The sequence below is a fragment of the Agelaius phoeniceus genome, chromosome 4, assembly GCF_051311805.1.
Source record: "Agelaius phoeniceus isolate bAgePho1 chromosome 4, bAgePho1.hap1, whole genome shotgun sequence".
In the NCBI taxonomy this organism is placed as follows: domain Eukaryota; kingdom Metazoa; phylum Chordata; class Aves; order Passeriformes; family Icteridae; genus Agelaius; species Agelaius phoeniceus.
The window spans coordinates 42,155,775-42,181,914 of record NC_135268.1 but is presented as its reverse complement, the minus strand read 5'-3'; the positions used below and the strand labels follow the sequence as shown (position 1 = coordinate 42,181,914).

Below are 26,140 nucleotides of genomic sequence, written 5' to 3'. Positions count from 1 at the left end.
TTGTTCCTACTTTGATGCTCAAGGGATCTGAAAGGGTAACCTTTCTGGAAGTGAACAAATCATACTAAGCAAAGCATTCTGTAATGCCCATTTCTAAAGTATACAAAAATACCCTGGAAAAACAAGTTTTGGTTGCATGTTCCCAAACTGTTTTAAAGATCTGCTGTGGTTTTGTCTTAAAGCTCATCAATGCTCAAAGCCCATGAAAAGCTGTCATTTTCTCACTGCTTGAGAGCATACCAAATATCAATTATACACAAGCATTGTGAAAAGAAGATCCAACTGGTGGACAGGTTCTTGAAACCTGAACACAATATCCAGACATTTTTCTGTAATTTCTGTGATCTTATGCCTGAGATCTGCTGTCAACAGTAGATTATCCAGAAGTCTTTCTATTGCCTCTTATTGGAGCCCAGATCCTTAATAGCATCATTTAATATTCATTATCTATTACCAATATGTAAAAGAGACAAGCCCTGTGACATAATTCCTGCCTGTCACAAAGTGAAGCACCTAACACCAGCTGTTTTAAATGTCAATTTAATGATAAATAGTGTCTCACAAAACAAGGCAGACATACCACTGGAAATGTCCCCATGTTCCAAATGCCTCTCTTGTATTGGATGCATCATTCTTGTAACCTTGCAACAGTCAGGGCTATTCATTAACCAGCTATTAGCTGAAAAAAATAAAATGTCCATTAAAAAGCAGCACCAACTTTCTGAAAGTGCAGTAAACTGAGACACAGGTAAACTTTCAGAAGCAGAAAAGGATTTAGGCTAGCAACTTCATCCTGAACCTCTGCTTTATCTAACAGGATTTTGTACTTTTGTAGAAAGTTGCCACAATAATCCAGGTAAATTCTGAGCATGTGAAAAGGAAAAAAAAGAGGAAAAAAAATTATGATCCTTCAGGAATACCCCCGATGCTGCCATGCAACCTCTTCAGAAAGAGAACTCCTTATATTAGGAGTTGATTTTGTACCACCTTCTATTATAAACTCAAAGGATGCACACAATAATATATGGGTGAAAGTGATTTAAAATGTGTTTCTAATAATGCCTGAATAAGGATCTGCTTCTGGAATTATTCACACAAACTATTTCCGTTTCTTAAAGCCATTATCCCTATTCTTTGACTAACCCCCTCTGCACCTCTTTCAAAAGAAGAAAAAAAAACAAAAACAAAGCAAAACCCAACAAAACCAAAAAAACAGAGAACAATTTAAATGTTTTGATGTGACAAATGCCAGACTCCAAAGCTCATAAATGTGCTCGAACAATGCATTTGAAACTCTCATCCCAGCATCTTGCATCTTCAAATAATCTCCTGAGCTCATTCAAAATGCAAGCACTTTAAATGTACAAACATGGAAAGAACCTTCCAGCTCTTGTAAAGAAGATAATGAATCACAAAGTTAACTTTTTACTTTCAAGATGACTCTCAATCATCGCTTCCGTGATTTCACTTTCAGCCTCACCCTGTCCTGATCCTGGCATGTTCAGCTCCAGAACACACAGAGAGATCAGAAAAGCTCTGCTTAAGATTCAGAAAGAAGATAAAAAGTACAGGTAACTAGAAGTGTGCTCTATCCTGCCTGAAAGGATGAGGGGAGGGCTGATAGTGATGGGGGACAGCAGAAGAGCACACAAGAGCACACATGATATAATAAAGGGAAACGCTCTTCCAGAATGAGATGGAAAATGAAGGAAGCAGGAGTAGAGGGGGAGCAGGAAGGGATCTAAACAGTTATGAGGAAAAAATAGAGACAGTTTTTAAACTCATGAGAGAAAAAACATCTACAGCTTTATGGAAATTGATGTAATTTTTAAAATTTAAGCTGAAAGGCAAAAAAACAAAAGATTTAAAGTAAAAGGTGAGAGAGAGACCTATCCTGAGCAGGTTTCCAGTAGATGCTGACACCATGCATTATGAAGCCCTGAATTTTTAAGGGGAAGGTGTCTGGAAAATGATTTTCCTTCAAAGCAAACCGAATCTATGACCAGGGCAGACCTACAAGCAAACAAGCATCAGCACCCTTGGCTACCCAGACCAAAGAGACAGAACTAACAAGCTCTTCAGCTGGCTATGGGAATGAAGGGATGGCCCTTTGTGGATGGCCATGTGAACCACTGCTAAACAGGCATCCTGAACACATTTTCCAAGCATGTTTGGATACAGGCCTCTGCTGCTGGCCTGGATAATGGCAGGACTGGAAGCAGAGTGGAAACTACAGCTTCCAAATGCTGCTCAGCACTGCTAATCACAGGATAACCTGACAGTGTGGAGAGGAAGAATTTCTGCTCAGTTTACAGCAGAAGTCAGAATTCCTCCCAGGCAGCAGCACCTTCACTTCATTCCCACAACCCACTACCCAAAGCTGATTCTCAAAAACTTTTTCGGAGATTGGAGGTTTGGTCATTTTCATGTTTTTGTTTGTTGGTTTGGAGGGGGTGGGTGAGGTTTGGGGGCTGTAGGATTGTTTTGAGGGGTTTTTTATATTTTATTTTTCTTTCTTGGTCAACTATCAGGGTGTAATTAAGGTTCAAAGTCAAGAAAAAAAGGGAACCAGCTCTGTGTCAGCAATCAGCTCAACATGCTGTTAATATCTACCCATAATCTCTCCCAGTCTAGGCGTGTAATCTACCTGAGAGGTAACTTAATTTTCCAGTGGTTGCCTCCATGGGTTACCAATCTCTATTGTTTGTTATACATTTAGTTACACAGGCATAACGTCTCCTGAGAATACACAACCTGGTATTACACTTCCATGAACCCCATTCTCTTCACAGTAGAGCTTGTACCTCCACACAAGGAATATAAGCTTAGTTAGAAATGAGAAGCCCTATTTCTCCATGCACTAGGACATCCCTTACTTTACATATTTAAAGAATAATACAACTGAGTACAAGCAGCTAGAATTAACCTTAAAAGGTTTTGGGTTTTTTTTTCCCTTCCAGTGTTTTAACTTGTTAACAAATCAAGCTAGTTTCACAGTCTCTAGGTGTCAGTTCTCAGGAAAAAAAAGATTAGCAAGTTATAGTCATAGCTTTTAACAGGTTCTCAAAGTTCCATAATACCTCATAAAACAAGTATCACTTACATCCCCACCACCCAGCACAGTGATGCATACTGAACACGTGCCACAACAGCGAATGCACACCATTTCCCTTACAGCACCGCTCAGTCAAGTCAAACTGACACGTGAGAATATGGTACCACACATTTCCATTTTTTCCCTTTTCCCTTCCTTAGTGATGACAGGTATCAGGTCTGTAAACCAGCTTTGTCTTGAACAACCCTCAGGCAAACATTACCGAGTCTCTCCTTGCAGACCATGAGGGATTTCACCTGGCACTGTGGTAGGACCCTTCTGGCCATGCTGGTAGCCACAATGACTGGGAGGCAGACAGGCAATGCCCATTGCTCTCCCAACATCTTGGGAAAACAGGGATTAACATCAAATCAATAGAAAGAGGTGACCTAAATGATAAACAACATCCTACATCCTCACTGCTGACAGGACTATTCATTTCAGAGTGGACAGGCTCTATTGTACCAACAGTTTTCTCCATTTATATACACACACTCCCTAACACACACATGCACACACACACAGGTTCCTATTATCAAACAATGGTTGAATGATCAAAGTTTAAGAATTACTCCTATCTCTTTTTGCCTTCTTGATAGTTTTAAAACAAAAATCAATTCAATGAATGTATCATTTATAGAAATTGTTTTTAACTCAGCTGTTCCACGCAGGGATTAGGAAGGTAATGGCTATGCTGCAAAGAGGGAATAAGAGCTCCCAGGCTCCCAAAGGATGATTTCTTCCACACTACCCAAATTTCAAAGTGAGGTTTCTCTTGCACACAATAGTTAATAATCTGGATTCTTCTTTGCTGCACTATTATTTCACTGACAGAATTTAATGGCAGTATAAAATGCAGGAGAATATTTTATTCTGCATATATTTTGCTCCTCCATCTCTTTTGCATCTTATTTCTCTTTCAGTACATAGAGTTTAAGACTTTGCAGCATTTACAATCCCTTATTTTATGTGCCCAGCACAACAGGTATCCAAGTGCAATAAAAAATAAATAAGTACAACAAGAATAGAAGGGCATTTTCTCCTCAGCAACACATCAGGCACCTGAATTCAGGTGAAGTCTCTGTACTTGTAGAGTAAAGACTTGAATTGCTGGTGATGGACACGTCACTGACAGTATGGAGAGCAGTGCTGTGTTGGGATAGTGAGGAAGAGCCAAGTCCAAGACTTACCCAGCAGAGGTCAGGCTAAACCAAAACTTCACTGTCATTATGGGTCCTAAGAAATTGTCTCTTGGTCCTTCCCACTGTTTCCCCTCAGAATCAAACTACAATTATTTTTACAAGTATTTTTAGACACCTAAGAATTACTCTGAAAATCAATTTAAAACAGCAAAGACTTAAGTTTGTTGGACAAAATACCCTTGAAAAAGACTAAGACAAAAGATCTGACACCAAGCATTTGAAGAACTAGAATATAATTGTTGGGCAAAACTGTATTACTTAAATGAAATAAGAATGAAAACCCACTGTAGCAACATAAACAAAACATTGTGCATGCTCTCCAAGAGTATTTCAAGCAAATTTTGTGCTGATACATAAGGCATAGTAAATGCTTCTAAAAATACATATTGATATTCGTATTCATAATGACAAGGGGAATTACGAAGGATCTCAAGAGTTTGGGAGTCATCTGTCCACAAAATGAGAACGAAAGCATCATGCATGTGATTTAGCATTTAGCACACAAAGCAGAAGACAGAAAACACCTAAAACAAGACTCATGGAGATAGAATAAAGTAAGCCTGCATAATGTGTTCATATGCATGACAAAGAATCTACATAGGCCCCCACAGCTTTCAAATAAAAATGTGAAAATACTATAAAAACCCAACAAAGGAGATGCAGTGTTCAGTATCCCAGTAAGTTGCATGGAAACAAACTAAATAGTAGAGAATGTACAAAAACTGCACAGAAAAGAGAAAAAGTGCAGCATCAAACATGTCTGTGTACTTGTGATATGTACACATACACCCAAACATGCATTGCTTGTTAACTTTTCTTCTGCAGTCAACATAAGTGTTGGGGGGGAGGTCTGAAGCACGTGAATAAGATTTTAGCACAGGTAAGATGTTCAGTAATATTTCTTATGACAGTTAACACTAGAACATTGCAGACAATGCTAATTACACCCTGAATATTGTTTGAATCAAGGGGTTTGACAAATCATCCAAGACTGAGTATGGCAAGCAGCAACACTGCATTTCACAGGGGAAGACATCAGAGCTGTTACTCAGTCATTATCTTAAGGAAGCAAAGCGCCCTATGTTTGACCTAAGCAGTTGGTAGGCAGTGAGCTGTTTGTGCTTAAAATGCCTAAGTTTACAATCCAAGGCAATGGATTTTACAGTCTTTCTTTTTGCAGCACAGATACCCACACTCTAGGTTTGCTCTAGTCTCCTTTTGTTGCTACTTACCAGAGATTGGTGGAGGCAACTTTGGATCGCCTCTGGGCCCTTCCCTTTGCCCTGCTCTGTGGTCTCAGAAAGGTTTGATCTCAACCATCTCCCTGAAGTTGCATGCAGAAGTCTTATCCCAGAACACACCTTTTTTTTCCTAATAGTCACCCAACTCAGAGCTTGTGCACTGTCCTCTAAAGGCATGCCTAAAACTGCTTTATGGTCTCTGTGCTGAGGACAGTTTATTTTCAAGCAGATCACAGGCTTTGAGACACAGCTCTATCCCTCTTGTTCCACATTAAGTGGACACAAGCAGTTCAAAGGTTTTCAATGACAATATTTACAGCAACACTAGAATTGGCTTGCAGCCTACCTGTATTGAAGGGCTTTTCTGAAGGGCTGCTTTCAAGTCTTGGCTGCACAGAAAGTTTAAAAGAAAATGTCCCATCTCAAGGGAAATACCACGTTCCTAAATCACTGCTCTATTTTTGTAGGACACAGAGTTTTATCCACATAACACATGCACAAAGCTTTCAGCTCTGATTAATAAAAAAAATATGGTCACATAAAAGGTACTGCAGGGATGCCAGACACTGCTCTTGTCTAAGCAGGATCCACATTAAACATGACTTCTTTAGCATGCAACTTCTGCAAGGACTTGAAAGACTACACCTGATATCCTAAAGAGTGTTATATTCATTAATTCAACAACAGTTTCAACTAAGGATGAAATTAAATACAAATGACTACTAAATACTACCATTACTCTTTAAATATCTCTTCTGCCAAGCCAGAATCAATTACAGTGATTGCAAAAGCTGGAACAGCCTCCCTCATTACCTGAAAACTACTCAAACTTGGGATGAAGTCAAAAGAGAGACACAATTCATGTCATGACAGCAAGACAGACAACACCAGTGCTCCTCCAGACATGGCCCATGCATCTGAGCATCCTGCAGACAATTTTTCTTCTATCTGCTATGCCAGCCACCCTTGTTCCATCTTGCAGCTAGTAATTAATTACACTTCAGTGCAGCAATTCATCCAAGCCAGACCTCTGAAACAAGAAAGACACTGTGGGAATCTTCTGCACTTTTTAAGCACTTTCCTCCACTGGTAAAACTGAAAGTAATAAAGCCACATGCTATCAGAAAGTAGTATTTCTTTATTTTTGACTGCCTTGTGGTACAGAGAAAAAACCCCAACCTGTTATGCATCTTCATATTAAGTACTTAGCTGCCATTTATCACATCAATGTTCAGTGAAAGTTTCTCTGAGAGAAGGGAAACACTTTTCAAATCCAAACCTATAACACACATGTTGTACCACGTGTGTTATAGGTTTGGATTTGAAAAGTGTTTCCTTCCATCAAAGAAGCACCATTGTTCTGCAGCAATGTGTGCTGATATCCCAGCTTAGTACTCACTGCACTTTGCCAGCCATGGAAATGTCTAATTGCATTCTGCTTTTCCAGTCCAGAACTCCTTGTACTGCTGCTATCACCACTTTGTTGCGTTCCTCCACGCTCGTTTTGACAGCTCTTGTTAAAGACTAGCCAAAATGTAAGCCTGGTTTAGACAGGCAAATCACCTCACTCATACAAAGGCAATCTTCAAGCCTGCCTCAGTAAATTAAACTTACAGTTATAAGAAAATAATGAGAAGCATTCCCATGGGCTCATCTGAAATGTGGTGCTAGCTATGAGATGCAGCCCTGAATAATTCCAGCACAAGTCCACCTTCAGAGACAAAATACACAGGATTTGAGAACAGGGTGGTGTTTTCCCCTTCTGCTTTGTTTATTCTTTCCAATGTAACTACATACTGTCTTGGGCCAAGAAACATCAACAAGTCCTGAAACTGCATGAAAAATGCAAACAAAGACACAGAAGTGTTATGCAATCAATAAAATCATTATTTTTGCAACTAAAGCAATAAATGGCTAGGTTTAACAAAATACTCTTCTAGGCAAGATCATTAATGACAAAATGAGTAGTCCTTGAATTAACTTTACTTTAGCATGGGCTTTGCATGTAGTACTTTAGCAATGTGATTTGCATGTAATGCTCCCCAAATAAATTAATAGAATTTACTTTGATTTAAAAAGCATTGTTTGAGCACAAAGATTCAACTCCTTTTGAGAGGAATGGCATGGCCTCACATGGAAGAGGGTGGACTGCAATCACCTGGGATCCATTCCAATGTGAATTTTTCCTATGATCTTGATACTTCCAGGTGCTCATTCAAATGCCAGTCTGTACAGGCTATTGGGATGACTGGAGGCAGGGTCTGGAAGAGCCTGCACACTCTTATTGAATGCAATAAAAGTTCTCATGCCAAACTTCTTATGCATGTCATAAAACACTCAACAGCAACCAGTATCAGTCTCAAATTTGCCAATTCAATATACCTGTATCCTATGACTCATGCTATTATCTTGGATGTGTTAGCAACAGCTGTTCAAGTAACAAAAGTGTAAAATGTGGCCTTGATGCCATTAACCTATGTATATTTTTAACAGAATATTTATAATGAAAAATCATAAGTCAGATCTAAGTAGTGTTTTTGTTATCTTGCCTAATGCACTGTTAGATTTTGCTAGTGATGCTACAGAGTTTGTGCATGTTTGGGATTTTCTCCTTTGTTTTGCTGGCAGGACCAGAGAAGTCCCAGGGCTGAGACTGGTGGAGAGGCAGCGTTCCCAAGGACTGTACAATAGAGCAGTGTTTCCTAAAGTAGGTTATGTGAAGGACGAGCAGAAAGGCATCAGAGGGAGGGGTGACTGTGGAAAATATGGATGATGTCATCCTCAGCATTAGCAGATCTTTGAAAATACATGGCAGTGATTTATTATCCTGGTAGATGATAAGGAGCTATGCTTCCAAAAGTTGGGAAAGTGCAGACCTATCCCAGTGTTTCCTGGTTTCACTGAATCCTTTTAACCAACTAGTTCTGGAAACATGGACAACTTGGTTATAAATGGCCACGTGCTCAGCCTTTGTCTTAAGCCTATGCCCAGATGACCCATTTTGCACATTTCAACCAAGAATAAAGTGACCTCATTTTCAAAAGTGCTGAGCACCAGCTGTTCCTATTGTATTCACAAACTGCACTATAGGTTCCTGTTTTCAAATTCTTGACCTCAAAAGAATTTTGAGGCAGCAGAGTGGTTATATGTTCTTCCACTTGCCATATGCCTATTTATTTTAGTTCAAATATAAAAGTCTGATTCAACTACTTTAAAATCCTGAATGTACTAAATCCTGAACAAGTACTCTTGCCACTAGAGCTTAAGTGCAACCTAAATGAGCCACGTGATCTAAAAAAAATATTTTTGCACAGAAGAATGATTGAAAGTCAGAGTATTTAGGCTTTTACTCCTGGTTTCTTTTTTATTTTCTTTCTTTCTAATGAATGGCCTAAAAATGGGGGAACAACAGTATCCTAGATGCTACACCTGAATTTGTATTTCTGGGATTAAGTTTGTTTGTTAGTTTAAAGAATTCAAGATCATTTTGCTATAGCTTTTGGCTAGTGACTTTTCCCTAACAAACAGGTATTTTGTAGTTTTAAACTGTTACTTAAGTAGTTTTAAACTGTTAATTGAACATACCACTGTCATCTCCAGACAAAATATCACACTGCTTGTGCAAACAATAAATGCAACTACCTTAACTCTCTCCAAAACCATAAAGCTTCAAATCAGCAAAATCAACAAAACAACTTACCCACAAATCACAAAATTAGTCATGCTGATGATCGGTGCACAATATTTGGGTTTGATTTTCAAATTAATCTGGTTTTTAATAAAAAGATAGCAAGAAAACCTCAAAATAGATTGAACTTGCTATGACTTCTTGTTGATCTCTACTGAGAAGATACTGATTTGCACTGCATTGGATCCCAGTAAAAAAGATCCTGACTATGTGTGAGGAAAGCACTACTGCTTTTGGGCATAAGTAAATGAATCCATATAGAGACGGTACATAAATGCACACCACCCACTAATAAAAAAATCAAAAATATTCTCTCTCCAAATACAGTATTTTATTATTCACAGTATTATACTCTCCACCTTGAAGAGAAATTGATTGTACTCCCAAATCCAATAGATCTTGATACTTTGCTTATGTTGATTAGTCAGCATTCTATTTTGATTCCCCTGTAAAAGTAAACCTGGTCTTGCTTTGTACTTCTAGCTCTGCCTGTGTTTTACAACAGCAGAAGGCAAAGCTGTGGGAAGGAAGCTTTTCTAGAAAGCAGGGTCATTGGGTGGGACCAAGCACCCAGAAGAGGAGAGGGTGAGATAAAAGCAGGAGGGTCCAAGGTAAAGGCCAGGTGCAAAAATGTTGCACAGATGGACTCTCATCCCTGAGAACCAGAAGCAGAGCAGATATAACAGTAGCTCGAAATCATTGGTTTGATATAGTTTTCTGAAATTCCGCTCATACTTGCTGATATTTTACAGGTCAAACTCTACAAATGCAACAGGAAACTATCTGAAAGTTGCTGGTGAAGTGCATATAAAGAGTGGCTTTTGAAAATAATTCAGAATAGAGACACTGTCAGATCACCAAAAGTCTGAGATTTATGAAGGTGTTTGAGCAGACACCACAAGATAACAGCAAAGGAAACAAATAAAAATGGTCTCTTTCTCTTGGTGACACAGTCTTTGAAATACAACTTGTTTCCGTGGTCTGAGAAAGATTTGTCAGTGACGTTTTGAGAAAAAATGGCTATAAATCCTGCCAAAAACAGCTTATAAATCCCCTCACACATCACTACTTTTGGCTTCACTTGTTCCATACTGCTGATGCTCTGAGAATCACCAGAAAGCACATCCCTCCCTTGACCTCCAAAGCCAGACCACAGTATTTCCAAGCTTTGCACTACTGGCAAGGCACAGAGATTTGCTAATATCACAAGAAGAGCTGGCTGGTCTTGTTTGATGAACTACCATAAGAACAGCTATCAATTCAATATAATTTGATCCTTAATGCTATTTTTCCATGTAAATTAGAGCTGCAAACGCAATGAGGTCATCTTCTCTAATCATGAATGCATGACAAGCAACATAAGGTTCCAACTTTTGTGATTCACACACTAAATGAAAAAACTATGCATCAAACATGAATTTCTTATCTACAAAAGCAGGTTATGTCTTTTCCTTTTCAAAGAACAAAACCAATACAAGAAACCCACCCATACCAAGAAACAGCTGAGCATAACTATGATTTCTAGATCACTTTAAAGAAGCCATATATATACTCTTTATATACTCTCACTGCTGCTCTGAACTGGTTTCAGGCAGCTTTTACAATTTTTCAACACAGCAGTAGCCATGATATATTCAACAAATTAGCTTGCACTACACCCATCCTTTCACAAATGCTTGGTCAGACAGACTTGGTGGCAGGTCATCAGCTCCTTGTGCAAGGGATCTCAGAGTCCCACCAGCCCACCCATGACTATACCATCCAAACCCTTTTTGGCTGTGAAAGAGGTGACAAGAGGGCTGGCAGAGGATTTACACTCATATTAGTATTTCTATACAAAAGACTTCCAAAAATGGCAAAATTGAGATGCAAGTACTAAAGAGAAGATTTAAATGCAAGTGCCAACATCAGTTCTTGCAATTAAACTCATTAGACTTTGGCCTTTTCCTTCTGACTACATTTGTGTCTTCAAAGATAAAAGTAGTCAGGCCAAGAAAAATACCCAAAATGCTCACACATAAAATGCAGCTGCTTAGCATATGTCATTACCACACTCACTTCAAAAGTACTGAGCAACTTAAACCTGCAAGCCACTTGGCTTTAGCTACAGATAAATGCCTGAGATAAGAGAGGTATAATTGTTCAATGTAATACTGTAGCATGTTTTATATAAACATTTGCTAACACTGCACTTCATATATTTCATTTCAGTGTTGTGAAGTGCTGCTGAATGTTCCAAGTTTATTTATGGTCTGCTTCTGTAATATTTACACATCCAATGTTCCCCCTGATGCTGCATTAAATATACTATTTTAGCTTCAAACAGAAAGGAGCACGTATGCTTTACAACAGAGGGCACAGCCTACAGGTTTCCAGCAGTTACCCAACTTATTCCTCTCCACTGCTGAAAGAGGAAAGGGGAAAATCAGAAAAGAATGTGTTAATTTGTGAAGAGAACATGAAATTGGGATTAAAGGTAGCTTTTGCATTTAGTAAAATGCTTTGGGTCTAACCATAATTTTTCTATAACCTAACTATTAAGTAAATTATAACATCTGAAAATCAGGATCCCCACAGAGGAGACATGTTTGTAAACTTCTTGGACAGTTTGGTTTCATAATGGAATGCGTGGTGTGACACTGCTGGCTCTCTTAGCACTGTTCTTCCATATCACAGCTCTTGGAGAGCCTCAAGCAAATGTGACAGAGAGGGGAGCAGCCTCAAAGGTGTTATGTTCCCACAAGTCTTGGTGACCCACCACAAGGTGTACTGAGGTAAGACTGAAGCCAAAGCCCAGACATACAAAGAGACATCAAACTACCTGGAAGGGAGAGATGAGAGAAAGGGATGGAAAACACAGCTCACAAAGACTTCCTGGTTTTTTTTTCACTTCAATAGCTCGTTGTAACTACCAGGGAAAAGTCCTGCAACCTCCACTCAAAGAATTCTCCCATTGAATACTTCAGTTTTCTGCCTGCTTTTCTGCTGTAAAATCAAGGCGAGGGGCTGCCATATTGCAATGACAGCAAGGCACAGGTCAGAATCACGGGAAGGAAAGGCAAACTTTGTGATGTCACTCCAGCACACATTTCAGCAAGGTATGACATCACACCACAAAATCAGGCACCTTGCCCTGATTTTAGAACAGTCTACAATACTCAGCAGTAACCATTTCTGGCTCCAGGTCTTCCCCTTCTGTCCACCAACATGCTTTTGACCTAAGTGCCTCAGGGTCCTCCCCTCTACCTGAGCACCAAGAGCCACAGCTCCTCCCTTTCACCCCTGTGCAAGCAGGGGATTGCCACCTACACTGCACATGGGAGAGCACACTGAGGGCACCACTGCCACAGCAGTGACAGCACCCCTTTCAATGATAGCTACTGCAAAGGGAGATACTCCACAGCAGTGTGATGATCTTCCTTTAAATCAGACAATTAGGAATAAACCAACACCACTAATAAATGCAGGACTAAAGCCTGATGGCTTTCATACTGCAAATGATCCTTCATCTTCCCTGAGCACCATCAAGTGAAGTCGAATTTTGTTGCCTGGCTCTGTCTACAGAAACCATCCTACTGTTGCCAGCAATGAACTCAATGGCCTTGCTTTTGTTCTCATGCTACCATAAACTAGCAATAACTCAGGTAAAAATCAATAGAATTGTACTGGTATACAAAGAAGAATCTGACCCCATGGTAAATGAGCTGATTTTTAATGATCCTATAATTAGAGAAACCAAATGAAACATTTAACAATTTACCTTTGCTGCTGCTTCTAAATTAGCTAATAGAGACTAAAAGCACATACTTTTTTCAAAAATTTACAAAAAAAAGGTTTCAAATCCTGCAAATGACATTTGATATGTTTTCAATGTGCACTAGAGTTTAAAATGCTATTTTTTTAATGTGGAATAGTAGCTTCAGACTCTAAAATCATGGACTTTGGAGGTACTCTGATTAAGCACTCACTAGACAGATTGGATCATGGACTGGAATGGATGAAAACCAATGTCCTGTGAGAATCTCAGAGCTACAATGGTGTTTAAGAACAGTTCTGCAAATAAAACAAGTGACAAATTCAGAGTGCTGAGAGGAAATTCTTAAATTTTTTTTTAAACTGAAGTCTATTATGAAAATTTCATCACTTGTTATCATATTTACTGCTTTCTATCCTGTATTTTATACCATTTGCATTGTTTTTTTCAATGTTTATATTTTACTCTTGTTAGAAAACACATCTCCAACATCAATTACAATTACTAACAGCATGCACATCTAAATAAACACCTGCAGATGTACACAAAGCATAAACAAAATACACTCATATTGGTATAAAACACAGTCTCCTCAAGTAAAACATATTAAATGGATGTGCTCTGATGTTACATTAACAAGTAATATACAGAAATCTTCACAAGAAGGGTAGAGATTAAAAAGAGCAGTCTTAAAAAGAACATACATATAAATATATATGTATAAAGTAAAATTATATAAACATGTATGAATATATTATGGCACTCAGTACATGCAGCAAAGTTGGTTTGTACATACACAGCAAAAAGACAATTCCTGTGAGCATCAGTGAATGTGCATGGTGGATCTCTTGGGAAGGCTGGACCATGTGCAGTGCATACACAGACAATCTCTGGAAGAATCACCACACACAGTTGTCTCCATCCACTTCTACACAACACATCTGAAATTTATTTCAGAACACTTATTTCTGTTATGCTGGTCTATGGATTGACAGGGCTTGGGGACATAATTTTGATGGATACTCAGGCAGCTCTGCAGAATGTTGACTGTATTCAGCTCCACACTCCACTAGTGTTTTCAAAGGCAACCCACTGAGCACATAGATAGAGTTAGTTCAGGCCCATATGAAAATCCAGGTATGTGAATTTTGAAAGCCCTGCAGTCCATCAGCCTTCAGAGATGTTGAACATTTGCCTTCTTCAAAAAACCAGCACTTTTACAGAGACACCCAATGTGTCATAAGCTCAGGAAGCCATGCTGTAAAGTTATGGCCTTTAGCTATTAGCTGAACCAAGATCAATCTTGTGAGCCAGCCAATGCCTTCAAAATAAGGAAAAGGGATACCTTAGAGACATGAAACATTAGGATCCACTTCTGCATCCTTTTCTCAGGTCAACAGCTGTCTTGAAACAGCAGTTCCACTTTACCAATAAGCAGGAGACTTGGAAACAACTAATGCCTTGGCACCAGATCCTGCTTGGAATTTGAATCAGGAGTTGATATTTTTTTGGAATGTCAAGAGTTGATACAACAAGAAATTCCTGCTTAATGCAAGCCTTTCATCTAGGCATGTCACCTTCGAGATGAGAGGGCTCATAAGGCCCAGAATTCAGAGGGAAAGGAAAGGAAGGAACTAAGAGAAGAAAACTATGTGAAGGGAGTAAATGGAATTACAGAAATAATTAACAAATGCTTCTTTCGTGACTTCAGAAGAGAATGTGTGATGACATGAATCCCAGTTACAGGAATCTGCAATGTCTATGCTGTTTGGAGACATGGGATTAATGCTGCCTCTTGACCTAACAGCTGATCTTCTGCTTTTCCACCACCAAAAATACCAAGAACCTGAAAACCTCCTTCTCACGTGCATATATTCCTCATTATTAGGAAAAGCAGCAAGAGAGGACAGGATGAAACCTAATGCTAGTTTAGTACTGACAATGCACACAACTTGGGGCTGCCACAGTGCAGCTCCCCTCATGCAAGGCGAGGTTGTCACTCCCCTAACACTGCCTGGTATCACAGAGTGCACCTGCAAGCAAAACTTCATGAGGACTGCTAAACAAACTGTATTGCCTGAACCAATAGCAAAGGATGGGAAGCATACCAGGGGGAGCACCAGATGCACTTGCTTTCTCTCTCCACTTCCTTAGATACCTGTTTGTGGTTATAGTTGGACACAGCAGAGTGGGCAAGGCAGACCAGGGTCTTAACTGGCACAGCCACTCCCAGGTTCTTACTTGTTGCTGGAAAAACATAATCCAAAACTGCTATTGAAAGACAACGTATACCAGAGCAGGTTTTAGATGTTTTTTTTCTCCTTGCTGGTCCCCCAGAGCAAAATACCCCTCCCAAAGTTATGCACAGCAATCACACACATGCATCCATCCATTCAGGAGTACATAAGAGGTCAAATGCTCTGATCTGAGGAGCAGGTTTGAAGCTAATTTGCTATTAGAGATAAAATGACCCTTCCCATGGGTAGATGTGCTGTCAGACAATTTTGACATGCCTAGTACTGACAAAGCTTGGTGTGACACAGACACACTAGTAAAATTCAGTATCAACACCTTTTTGTATGCTTTCTCACTGCTTGATCCACACCATCCTATTCAACTGCAACATTAATTAGTGAATGAATTAGGATGACACAGGCATGTTGAGCTTTTTACCTCAACTCTTTTAACTCACCTTTTCATAATTTAACTCTAAATGTAATCTACAGTGAAACACTTCATTGTACTTAAGTACACTGTTGTAGGTGTGAAAAAGGGATCATTGTTAGGATAAAAAAGAATAACCATAAAAAGCCAAGTGTACTGTATTGTAGAGCCTGTTGGTCTATTTGGAACAATCAGCACTGCGATGAAAACCAGACGAGATTATCATCTGGTAGGCAGAAAAAATATTGTATCAATTTTGAAATTAGCTCAGAGACATGCAAATGAAAGACCAATAGTCCTGATTTAAATACAGCCAGGTTAAGGACTTAAATTGAAATCTAAGGGTGAGCTGGTAAAAGTGAAGCATACTTCTCATGACCAGAACACAACATCAGCCTTCTCTGGCAGAACAGCAACTCTGCTCATGACTCCTCTTTTTGTGCTCTGCCATCATACCTGCCCTTGCTTCTGGTAAACCTGTCCCAGTTTCTCTAGCTGTCCCATCTGTGGCCCTAATTCAAAGGCAGACTCCAATTAAAAGGGAGAATTACTCAGCAGTTACAGCTACATTCTTGTCAGCCTTTCCAATTCTCCTATGGAGGCAAAGAATACGTGCAAGAGAGATGAGTACATGCATTGCTCATGGAAGGAGTGCTGCTGTGTGTTAAGGTTTCCTATCTAAACAGTCAACCAAAACTCTGTGCACTTTCCCACTAAAGGACAGAGTCAGACCCTTGGGGCCTTAAGGTACATTCTCATGTAGAACCATCAGCACACACACACAGAGCACAGGCTCGCCACGTATCCAATTAAATAAACTTACATAAATCATATTTTACTGTGCTGCACAACAGGCTATATGGCTGACCACATCTGGGGAAAAGTTATTGTATGTGGCTCTAATATAAACAATGCCTCACATAGCTACTCCAGCCTCTTGTGAAAAGAGGTAGTTAAGAATGTGATTTTTAAAGCCAGGTCTCTGAAATATGCCTGAATTTTACACCTATGGTTACTGAAGAATATTTCTGCAATTAAAATAATTACACAGACTGAACCTAAGATAGATTCAAAGGAAAATGCCTCATGATTTTAGCAACAAGCAAAAAATGTAAAATATTTCATTTAGGGATGGCTATATATTTTTCCAACAAAATTGGAAGAAGTTGTTCAGAAACTGAGATTTCATTAAAACTGGAAGGAAAAAAATGCAGAAAACCATTTCTTGCTTCTCTATTCTGTGAAAACATTTCAGTCAAATCCATTCCTATGCAGACATCCCATGCAAATACAATTTTAAGATTTCACTCTTGAAATTCATTGCTTATGGAACATTTGTATCTAAATAGAAAGAAAAGTAACTACATCCATCCATAATGAAAGCAGAGACTAAAGATCTATTTGTAACATATTACAAACCCCTGAATATTCCCTGAAAATGGACTTCCTTTATTGATAATTTTTGACTGGACTAGTGCAAGGGGAGGAGGTCAGTGCACAGACAAACAGCCAGCCAATCTGCTCCCACCTGTAATCCCATCTCCTCATCCATGAAACTGCCCTGAAACCAGAGGCTGAGGGATTGCTCGGGCCTTGGGTGAACTTTCCATGGCCACTGGAATTTGTCCTCCATCCCTCAAAAGAGATGCACTGCAGACACGCCCAATTTACAAGTGGAGGTTGCAGCTGTTCCAAACTTCATGTTACAGGCAATAAACTTCTCTCAAGTTTCTGGCCACTCTACTCACCCAGCCAGCAATGCAGTAATTACACCCAAAAGCACACAAATCTGAAGAAAAACTTGTAAAAAAAATATTTCTACTTCACTCCGTTTAAAAAAATATTTAGTTTAAGGCTCACATTTTGTGAAACAGGCCACAGTATGGTCCAAGAATGCAAAGTCTCACAAGAGCAGAATTTAGAATGTTCTATGAAAATGAAGAATGGTACTTCACTCTGAAATGTCGTGAAAATTTAAGAGGCAAAGTCAAGTATCACAATGAAATTTAGTACATCATCTTTACTGGCTTGCAGGATAAACAGTCCAATTTATAGCATTTACAACATTATTGCATATGGTCAGAAGTTCATCTACAAACTAGGTCACAGGTCATCAACAGGAAACTCATAGGAAATTATGGAGGAAATTAAAAGAACACAAATGGGCAAAGAAACTAATTTATACAATCTAGATTCTCCCAGCACAGCTTCCTGTGCTATGATGAACTCAGCTTTCATACTGAACTTTGCCTTTTCCAGGCCGCATTAAGTATTTCTGAAGTGTCTATTATACTCTCTAAGCCACAAAATGTGCAGGTCAGATTCACTAAAAAGAGCCATTCCGGTTTTTTTCTTTAAACAATATAGCTGGGAAAGGAAATGGTAACTAGAAAAGATGTTTTGAGATCATTAAATGCAGATTTATCACTACTGGCACCTGAACAATGGGTGTACAAGATCTTTCATTGACACAAATACCACAGTGAGGACAGATATCACTGAAACACAAGAAGATATTCTCATATTCCTTCAGTTCCAGCATCCCAGCCAAACTGCACCTGCACTCCTGAACATGTTTGAGAAGATGACAAGTAGTATCTGTGGGCCTGTTCTACTCTCACATTAGACATGCTTTTCAAAATAAAACCCCTAGTCAGTAAGGCATAGGAATAGAGAGAGCTACAGCTCATCTAGGTTATCTGGACAACTTTTGAAAAGAAAAACTGCTAAACAGAAGCAGTTACTGCTTAATTGTTTAGAGCTGAAAGCTGAATGCACTGTACCGCCTATACCTTTAATGTATCACACAGAAACAAAAGTTACGAGTAACTTTGCAAGACAGATGCAAAATGAAAGACTGGAAAGATGCCTCACCTGTCTCTTCTTGCTACTTGAGTTAAATAAAAAGACCTACTGTAAATGTGATCAACTTTTCCTTCATTCTTTTTCACAATACCCAAATATCCACATAAGGTCCACAAAATAAAAGCAGTTTAAGTTTATTCTTACTCTGGTGCTTTTACACCTTATGAAATTTAATAAAAACATCAAGATGTGTTTTTCAATATCAAAACTTAAAATTTCTCGTAAATTGTGCATTTGTAGCTATCTTCTGCAGATAGTATTTCCCACTGAAGCAACAAAAAAACGCACATATACTTTAAAATTTTAGGAATCACATAATCTACAATTTGATAAAAAACAGAACTATTTTTGGGTTGTGAGGAGTTGGTTGACAAGGTAATAGTGATAACAGTACCAAATGACACACCACACCATTTACTGCTGGTATTATAAACAGGCTCTCTCTTTTGGCTTGCAGGAAGCGAGATGGAAAATTCTGAGAACACAGTGTTGATCTGAACATGAGATTTCACTTGCAGAATGAGGATTGCTATGTTCACACTGAACACACCTACTACTGGATGTCTGTTCTTACCTGCCATTACCAAATCAAAGCCTGGGTTGAGAAAGGATCCTTTTTTTGTGATGGGCAATATTACAGTATAAAACAAAGGAAAAGGTTCTCCTACTGAACTGATTAAAACAGAAGCACAGAGAACTGCAGAAACAGTTAAAAGTACCCAGGAAAACAAAGTCAGTGACTGATACAACTGGGAATATATCCCTCACCTACTAACTTTCAAACCCAGTGATTTTAATCTCTCTTTGAGGGAAGGAAAAGGGGAAGTTGCTATTCTCTTTATAATGAATTCAAGCCTGTTGAAAATCAAGTTTTCTTGTTTCGGTTACCTTTTGCAGCCTGTTTAAAAGCTGCCAATACAGATCAGGATTCTGTCTAAACTAGACTGCTCTACCCACTCCATCATGCTGCACACCCAAATATACTTGCTGTAAAGCCAGGTCTTCCTTTTCCCCCACCCCCCTCCACAGGCAATTTGAGCAAGATAATTTCAGCACCTATATGTCATCCAAGAGTGAGATACAAAACAGCATCAGTAGAGCAGCCAACTCAATAAAATATGCTGAAAAAAGGAAGCCGGTAGCTATAAACAACTTTCATACCCTTTCATAGTTACAGGCAATCACTTGGGAGCAACAAATTCTGGTTTGGGAAATTCCTGCAACTTCAATATTCAAGCATTTTCCCTAACACTACTCTGGTTGTTACTGGCCTTGATACCAAAAATTCTGCAAGAACAAGTACAGAAGGACAAATTCCTGAGACTCTTAGAAAAGCTTTTAACCCTTGTTTCTGCTTCCTGTCCTATCTAATTAATCTAGAAAAAAAGACCTATAAATGAACGTGTTCAGTTTAAGTTCAGGCACTCAGGTCTCAGTTTTAATGGTCTCTATCCTTTTTCCCTCTTCTGATAAAAACTAAACCCAATGGTTGGACAGAATTGCATGAAGCATTAAGTAGTTACTTCTTACAAGGGGCAATCTATATTTCCAAGCGAAGATTTACATCTACACCACCAAACCCATCAGATATCCAGTTTTGGTAATTTAATGGTAGTTTTGTCATTTACACTAACGGAAAGTATAATGTTTTTCAAGGAAAAAAACCCAAATATCATTGTGTTATTTAGCAATTCTTATACAAGCTCTAACTTAGCTGACAATTTTTGATCATGGCTGATACTGTCTGGCCACTTCCAACTATGTAAAGCATGCTTAAGGGGATCCAAGAGTAACTGTACCTGCAATTTTTTTCAGCACTGCTTTACTTGAGTTGTGGCCCAGAATTTGGATTTGATTCTGTTTTAATGCTGTTCACAGAGATATTTTACAACCTGCTATGGGATATAAGGCAGAGTCATACTAAAGAACCTTCCAGAAAACTGAAAAAAAAACCCCAATTTTTGGAGGATTTCTACAACATGCTTAGCAAAATAGAATCTTTCTGGTCTTCTGATGGTACTTTTACATCTTTAAACCGTGCAAAGAATGTTACAAAGACACTAGTTTACTCTGGGCTGAACTTTCCAGCATACAAATGAAGGCCTATTGTTGCTCATAGCTGAGGAGGTTATCGAGCTAACCCAAGGTGATCTGCAGAATCCTCACATTTCAGGCCCCTCCAACAAATAACGCATTTTGCAAAGATGTGGCTGCTATTCAATTCCAAAATGGCAAGATATTCAACGCCTTCAGGTTCATCAAGTGTCACCAATGGGGTATAACCTCTACATCTGTGAAAGACTGGGAGCTATTTGTGATGAATCAGTACTGTGTTTGTTCTGAACCCTTGTCTACTCTTGAAAGAGGAGCTTCCTGTATCTTCGGTAGTCTATCATGATAGTGTTCATATAGAAAAATTACTTCAGTCACAGGATTACCAGAAAGCACAACTAGAAATGTATTCAGAACCAGACTGACATTCCAATACAAATGTCAATGACAGCCTTTGGTGACTTGATTGTGGAGTGCCTCTGTGCACCCCAACCTGGCCAAAGGTCCAAGCAAACCAGCAGAGAGAACATGGAGACTTTGAATGCAAGCAAGAGCAAGGGGCTAGGAAGGAAAAATAACCTGGAACTTAGCCCTGCAGAGATGAGTGCTTTGAACTGAGATAGAAACATGAACAGGTCTAGGTAAGATAGGCACACAGTCTTCTCTTTCTTTGTTGTATTCATTCCTCTTTGATTTTACTTCTAATGCCATGAAGAAAAGAGACTCTGGATCCCCACACTCATAGGTCACAACAGCCAGGAAGAGCAACAGGTACTCAGCTGCAGTTTGGTCACACAAGCAGTGCTCAGGACACTGCCCACAGCTCAGTCTAAAAGTGAACTCACGGGCATGCAGAAAATGTCTTGGCACCTGGTGGGCAAGGACCAGGCATACACGTGACACAACACACAGGCATGGGCACAGCACTGTATGTGAGTTAATACCACACATACAACCACAGGAACAAAAACCAGGGCTCTACAGGAGAGAAGAGCTTGTCTTTTGAATTCTTTTAGGCAAGAAACCGGGGAGAAAACAAAATGAAGTAGAAACTGTGCAAAAATGACTGGTCTGTGAAATTGAACCAAGTTTGTGGTCTGAAGACACAGCACACTTAGATCCTTCCCCCATATCAGGATGCAGTGAAAGTTCCTAATTCTCTGTCACAGTAAGTGGATGCCACAGAGACCAAAAGGGACTGGAAAGACACAGTGAGCCCAGCAGTAACCTCCCAAGCAAAAAAGCAGGCACAGCCCCTGAACTAACTGAACAGAGTGACCCCCTCAGGTTCACCAGCTCACCACAGACTGAAGCAAAAGAGACAGAGCAGGATCCAGGAGGTAAAGCTGGTCCTACTAGCCACTGACACCCATACACTCTCAGGTTTTATTGTCCCAGCAGTGGGTCTGGCCTAAAACAACACAAAACTACTCAGAATTCAGGCAAGCAAGGAGATCACATTACTGTTAAGAAGATACATGGGAAGCTGTTTCTTAATACCACATTTAAAAAAAGAAGGTGATGCAATACTGATTATTCCATTAAATATTAATTACAATACAGCTGCTTTCAAGCTACAACATATTCCTTTAGATAACCGAATTAAGGGACAGGAGAACTGAATGAGCTTTGTGTGTATTTGGCACTTCTCAATTACGTTAAACTGAGTTCTTCAGCTCATGTGTAATTATCTCCAAATATTAATCTTTAGACTTACAGATTCAAGCTTTAAAAAAACAAAACAAAAACTTAGGACTCTCAGATTTGCTCAGATGACTCCCAAGATCCTTCTTACTGTTCAAGGAGCTTCAAGAGTTTATCCTAGACCTTTCATCAAACATTCCTGAAAGAGAGAATGAGGTTACCTTTTCCTCCTACAAATTTTAATTTGCATACAGATACCATCAGTTGGATAGCAGGGTTACATACTTCTCTCCTTTCCCTTCTACTTGAACTTGGTAATCAAACTCCAGTAACAGCAGACAACGAGACTGAATTTTATTCTTCAACTTTGAAGGACTGAAACCTCAGCAAGGAAAATGTAAAGCAAAGAGCAGTAAAGTAGCTGCACACTTTTCAAAGGTAACCTCCAAACAACCATGCTCTGGAATTAGTTTTTACCATTGCAGAAAGCTCTTCAGACATTTCTTCATGCTGTGACTGTTACCCTAGACCATCTCCATCTCAAACTGACATGTTACCTCCAACACCAGAACTGTCAATTAAAGTAAATGAAGAAGGCTGCAGGAAAAGTTTTTTTCTTTCAAGAGCATTACTCAGTTCCAGTAATATTTAATGGCTGGGTCAATCACAGGGTGCAGCTCCCCTCTCTGCTAAAACAAAATCCAGGATTTGCTTTTGTATTTAGAAGGAAAAAAAGAGGAAAAAAAAAGGCAAGAAACTTCCAATATTTGAAAAGAGATATACATATACATATATATATATATATATATAAAAAATTTCATTTAACTGCTTGGAGACCATCAAAGTTGCATTAAATTTTATCCTGCTTGGCAGTTGCATACGATTTCTTTATTTTCCCTTGAATTAAGCAGCAATTCATCACAAACTTCAAGTATATTTCCCCCTTTTCAGTAAGAGGTACTGTATACATGTATATGAATTGTATTGGATTCAAACTTTCAGCCTCTCTTCTCACACAAGGTCGAAGCTCTACATTGTTGTAATTTTCTTTTTCAGTGTTTTTTCTCCAAGACAGTCCTCCACTGGGAAATTAATATTCTGCATGAACAATGAACTCCTTGCATGGCCTTTGAACCTAGTGGTTGCTAGGAGGCCTAAAGAAACCCTGGAGTACAGCCTATTTAATAGCACGTATCAAGAGATTATTCAGAAGCAAAAATGTGTGATTTTCTAAATTGTCTGCTTTTTTCCCTCCTTACTTCCATCTCCATTCATCTGTCAAACAATCTTTAGATTTCATATGAATTGCATCTGCATCAATTTTCTATAATTATGGGCAGTTTGTTCCCTGAGTATTGAAAATGTGACTGGCCAGCCACCAATGCGGCTTCAAATCAAGCAAATATCAAACTGCTCCTTACTCAGTTTTACTGAAAAGGCTGCTTAAAATCAGATGTGCTTCACCACTGTAGCCCGAGGTTTGCACTTCCATAATAAACATGGTTCTGCTTAGGGACTGTATTTTCCTCATACAAAACACCATGGCATTGAGTGCAGAACCATTACTCAGTATTTCTCTGTGCTGAAAGAAATATATATAGCTTCTCCATTCAATTCAGGCATACTTGAATATTAACATTTCAAGCTTTTTAGCATCTTACTGAAGGTTGTTTGATTGTATGCATTTCCATATTTCCCCAAGCAGAGTAATTGAGGCAAAACCCCAAGGTTTCTTTCCCACCCTCCACCCCCATTCCAAACAATGAGGCATTTAATTAAAAGATAACCACAACAATGTTAATGGTGATGAGGTTAAATGGTTGGATAAACAGAATGCAGCCCTCTGAAAAGCCCATGTGTTTCAGGACACTTTCTCCCCTACAACACTCTGGGTGACAAAGAAAGTATTTGTATTTCTGATCCTCGCAATTTTTACACTCGTGAACTTCCTACAAATTTCCTGCAAGGAAGAGAGTTTCCTTCAAATAGTGAGAAGTGTACACAGTAGCTATTTCTCCCAAAACTAATATTTGGAAAGGCAGTGGACAAAGATCCTTTAAAAAATGAATGTGGCAACTATCCATTATGAGAGAACAATTACATTTCCAGATAAAAGCCTAACAAGCTGTTGTTAAGGTTGAAAAAACCAACAACAACAAGAAAAACCCAAAACAACAAAACCAACAAATATTTGCTGATTTTAATTTTCAACATGTTCTTCCTCCAAAAACTTTAACAAATTAGTAGAACTTAACATGACATTTGTTCTTATCTTCAGTTGTTGCAATTGAAATGACTAACCTCTATAGTCATAAACAAGTATTCTTGGTCTGGAAATTACTTTAAAATATCTGTAGCAGATTAAAATTCTGTGCCCCCTCCTACCTCTCAAGGACACGGGTATCTGCCAACAAATGCAGGGTGACATATCTGATTCTGCAGATTACTGGTGTTCGACTGTCTGCTTGGTTGGTACCAATCTTGCCAACATAAAGCTTTCACAGAGCCAGAGCACTTTGCTGAAGAATTAAAAACAAGCAAGAACCACAGCACTTGGCACAAAATGCTCACGTGAGCTCCTTCTCTTTTAAATATGGCCTTTCACACTGAAAGAAGGGCCTAAAAAGTACTGACTTCAACAGACCTGCCACAGGGTATCTTACACTGGGAATACCAGGACATTCACCCAGAACAATAAAAATATTTGCAGTATTGTCAGATTCAGCTTTCCAGACACTTTCAAGTCCTGCAGCACCAATGGAACAAGTCAACCACTTCACCAACACAACCATTCTCCTCTTCAGCTGTCCAAGCATAAATTTTCCTTGTTGTTTCCACTCACTATGTGACTTCCCAGGAACCAGAGCACCAATTGCCAAAATGGCACAATACTCTTACACAGGCAGATTTTTCAATGAAATGCACATTATTTCTCTTGTACTTGGGCATGAAAGAAAAAATAGTCACGAGGCACTTTTAAAACATGAAAAACCAATCCTGACTGAAGAGATATGTTTATTAGGGCCAGGGACAGGAAAGTGAGCATATAACTGAAAACCACAATCTTTGGCTCAATCTTTGCAGCAGAAATGGGGCAGAAGGGGGACAGCAGTACAGGGCTGGAGACGTTTTCAGTAATGCATTATAAATACCTTAGTTTTCTCCTTTCAAGGAATCTGCCTACTCAACCTAAATTGTGCCTCAGAGGGAGAAACGTGCCTTTGTGATAAATTGGGATTTGCCATCATAGTAATGAAACATTATGTCCTATCATCACAATAAACAGGCAGCAGAACAACAAAGGAGGTTTCCAGGATTTTCTGCCCCCGGCCCCCTCCCCATCAGCATTTTCCCAAGTCGTCTTTTGGATGTTTATGAAATGCCTTAATTCCAAGGCCATTAAGATGCATTTCTGGATGGAGCAGATTCTACAAATAGTACTGAGGCTTTCCAAAATCTCACCAGCACTCCATCGGAGGCCAAGCCTCTCCCTGATGCCTCCTTTCCCTGCGCTGTTTTTTGTTTTGTTTGTGCTTTCTCTTTCCCATGCACAAACATGTTGGTGCAGTGTCCATTATTTCCCTACGGCCTTCCTTGAAAGCCGCTGACAAATGAATATACATGCACGTGTGCGTTCCACCACATACAGAGGTCTGGTCTCCTTCTACACCTCAAAAAATAAATGCAAATGTGTTTACAGTCATTTTCACCAACACATGCCTTGCCATTGCAGAAACATGCAGCTGAAAGCCTGAGAGACTGTAACAAGACAACTGCATTTGCAACCACAAGTAACCCTTTTCCTTTCCAAAATGGAAAAACACGAAAACCTGATGAATTAACTAGAGTTAGCTGCATTTTAAGAGGAATGTGTGGGAGAGCAGTAAATATCCAGCACATGCTTTTACGCACAAAAGGCGCAAAGGGCTCCATGCT

The 26,140-nt window shown here is 39.2% G+C and overlaps 1 protein-coding gene across 7 annotated transcripts in view; it reads right to left on the bottom strand.

Moving 5' to 3' along the window:
• Positions 1–26,140, bottom strand: part of STOX2 (storkhead box 2) — a 144,097-nt gene that overhangs the window by 44,943 nt on the left and 73,014 nt on the right. For 2 of the 7 annotated variants that reach the window (XM_077177405.1, XM_077177403.1), the window contains exon 2: positions 581–679. The exons of the other annotated variants lie outside the window; for them this stretch is intronic. In XM_077177405.1, the coding sequence (XP_077033520.1) occupies positions 581–665 (85 nt within the window). In that variant the 5' untranslated portion in view covers positions 666–679. The remainder of the gene's footprint in view (positions 1–580; positions 680–26,140) is intronic. 7 annotated transcript variants of the gene reach the window in all.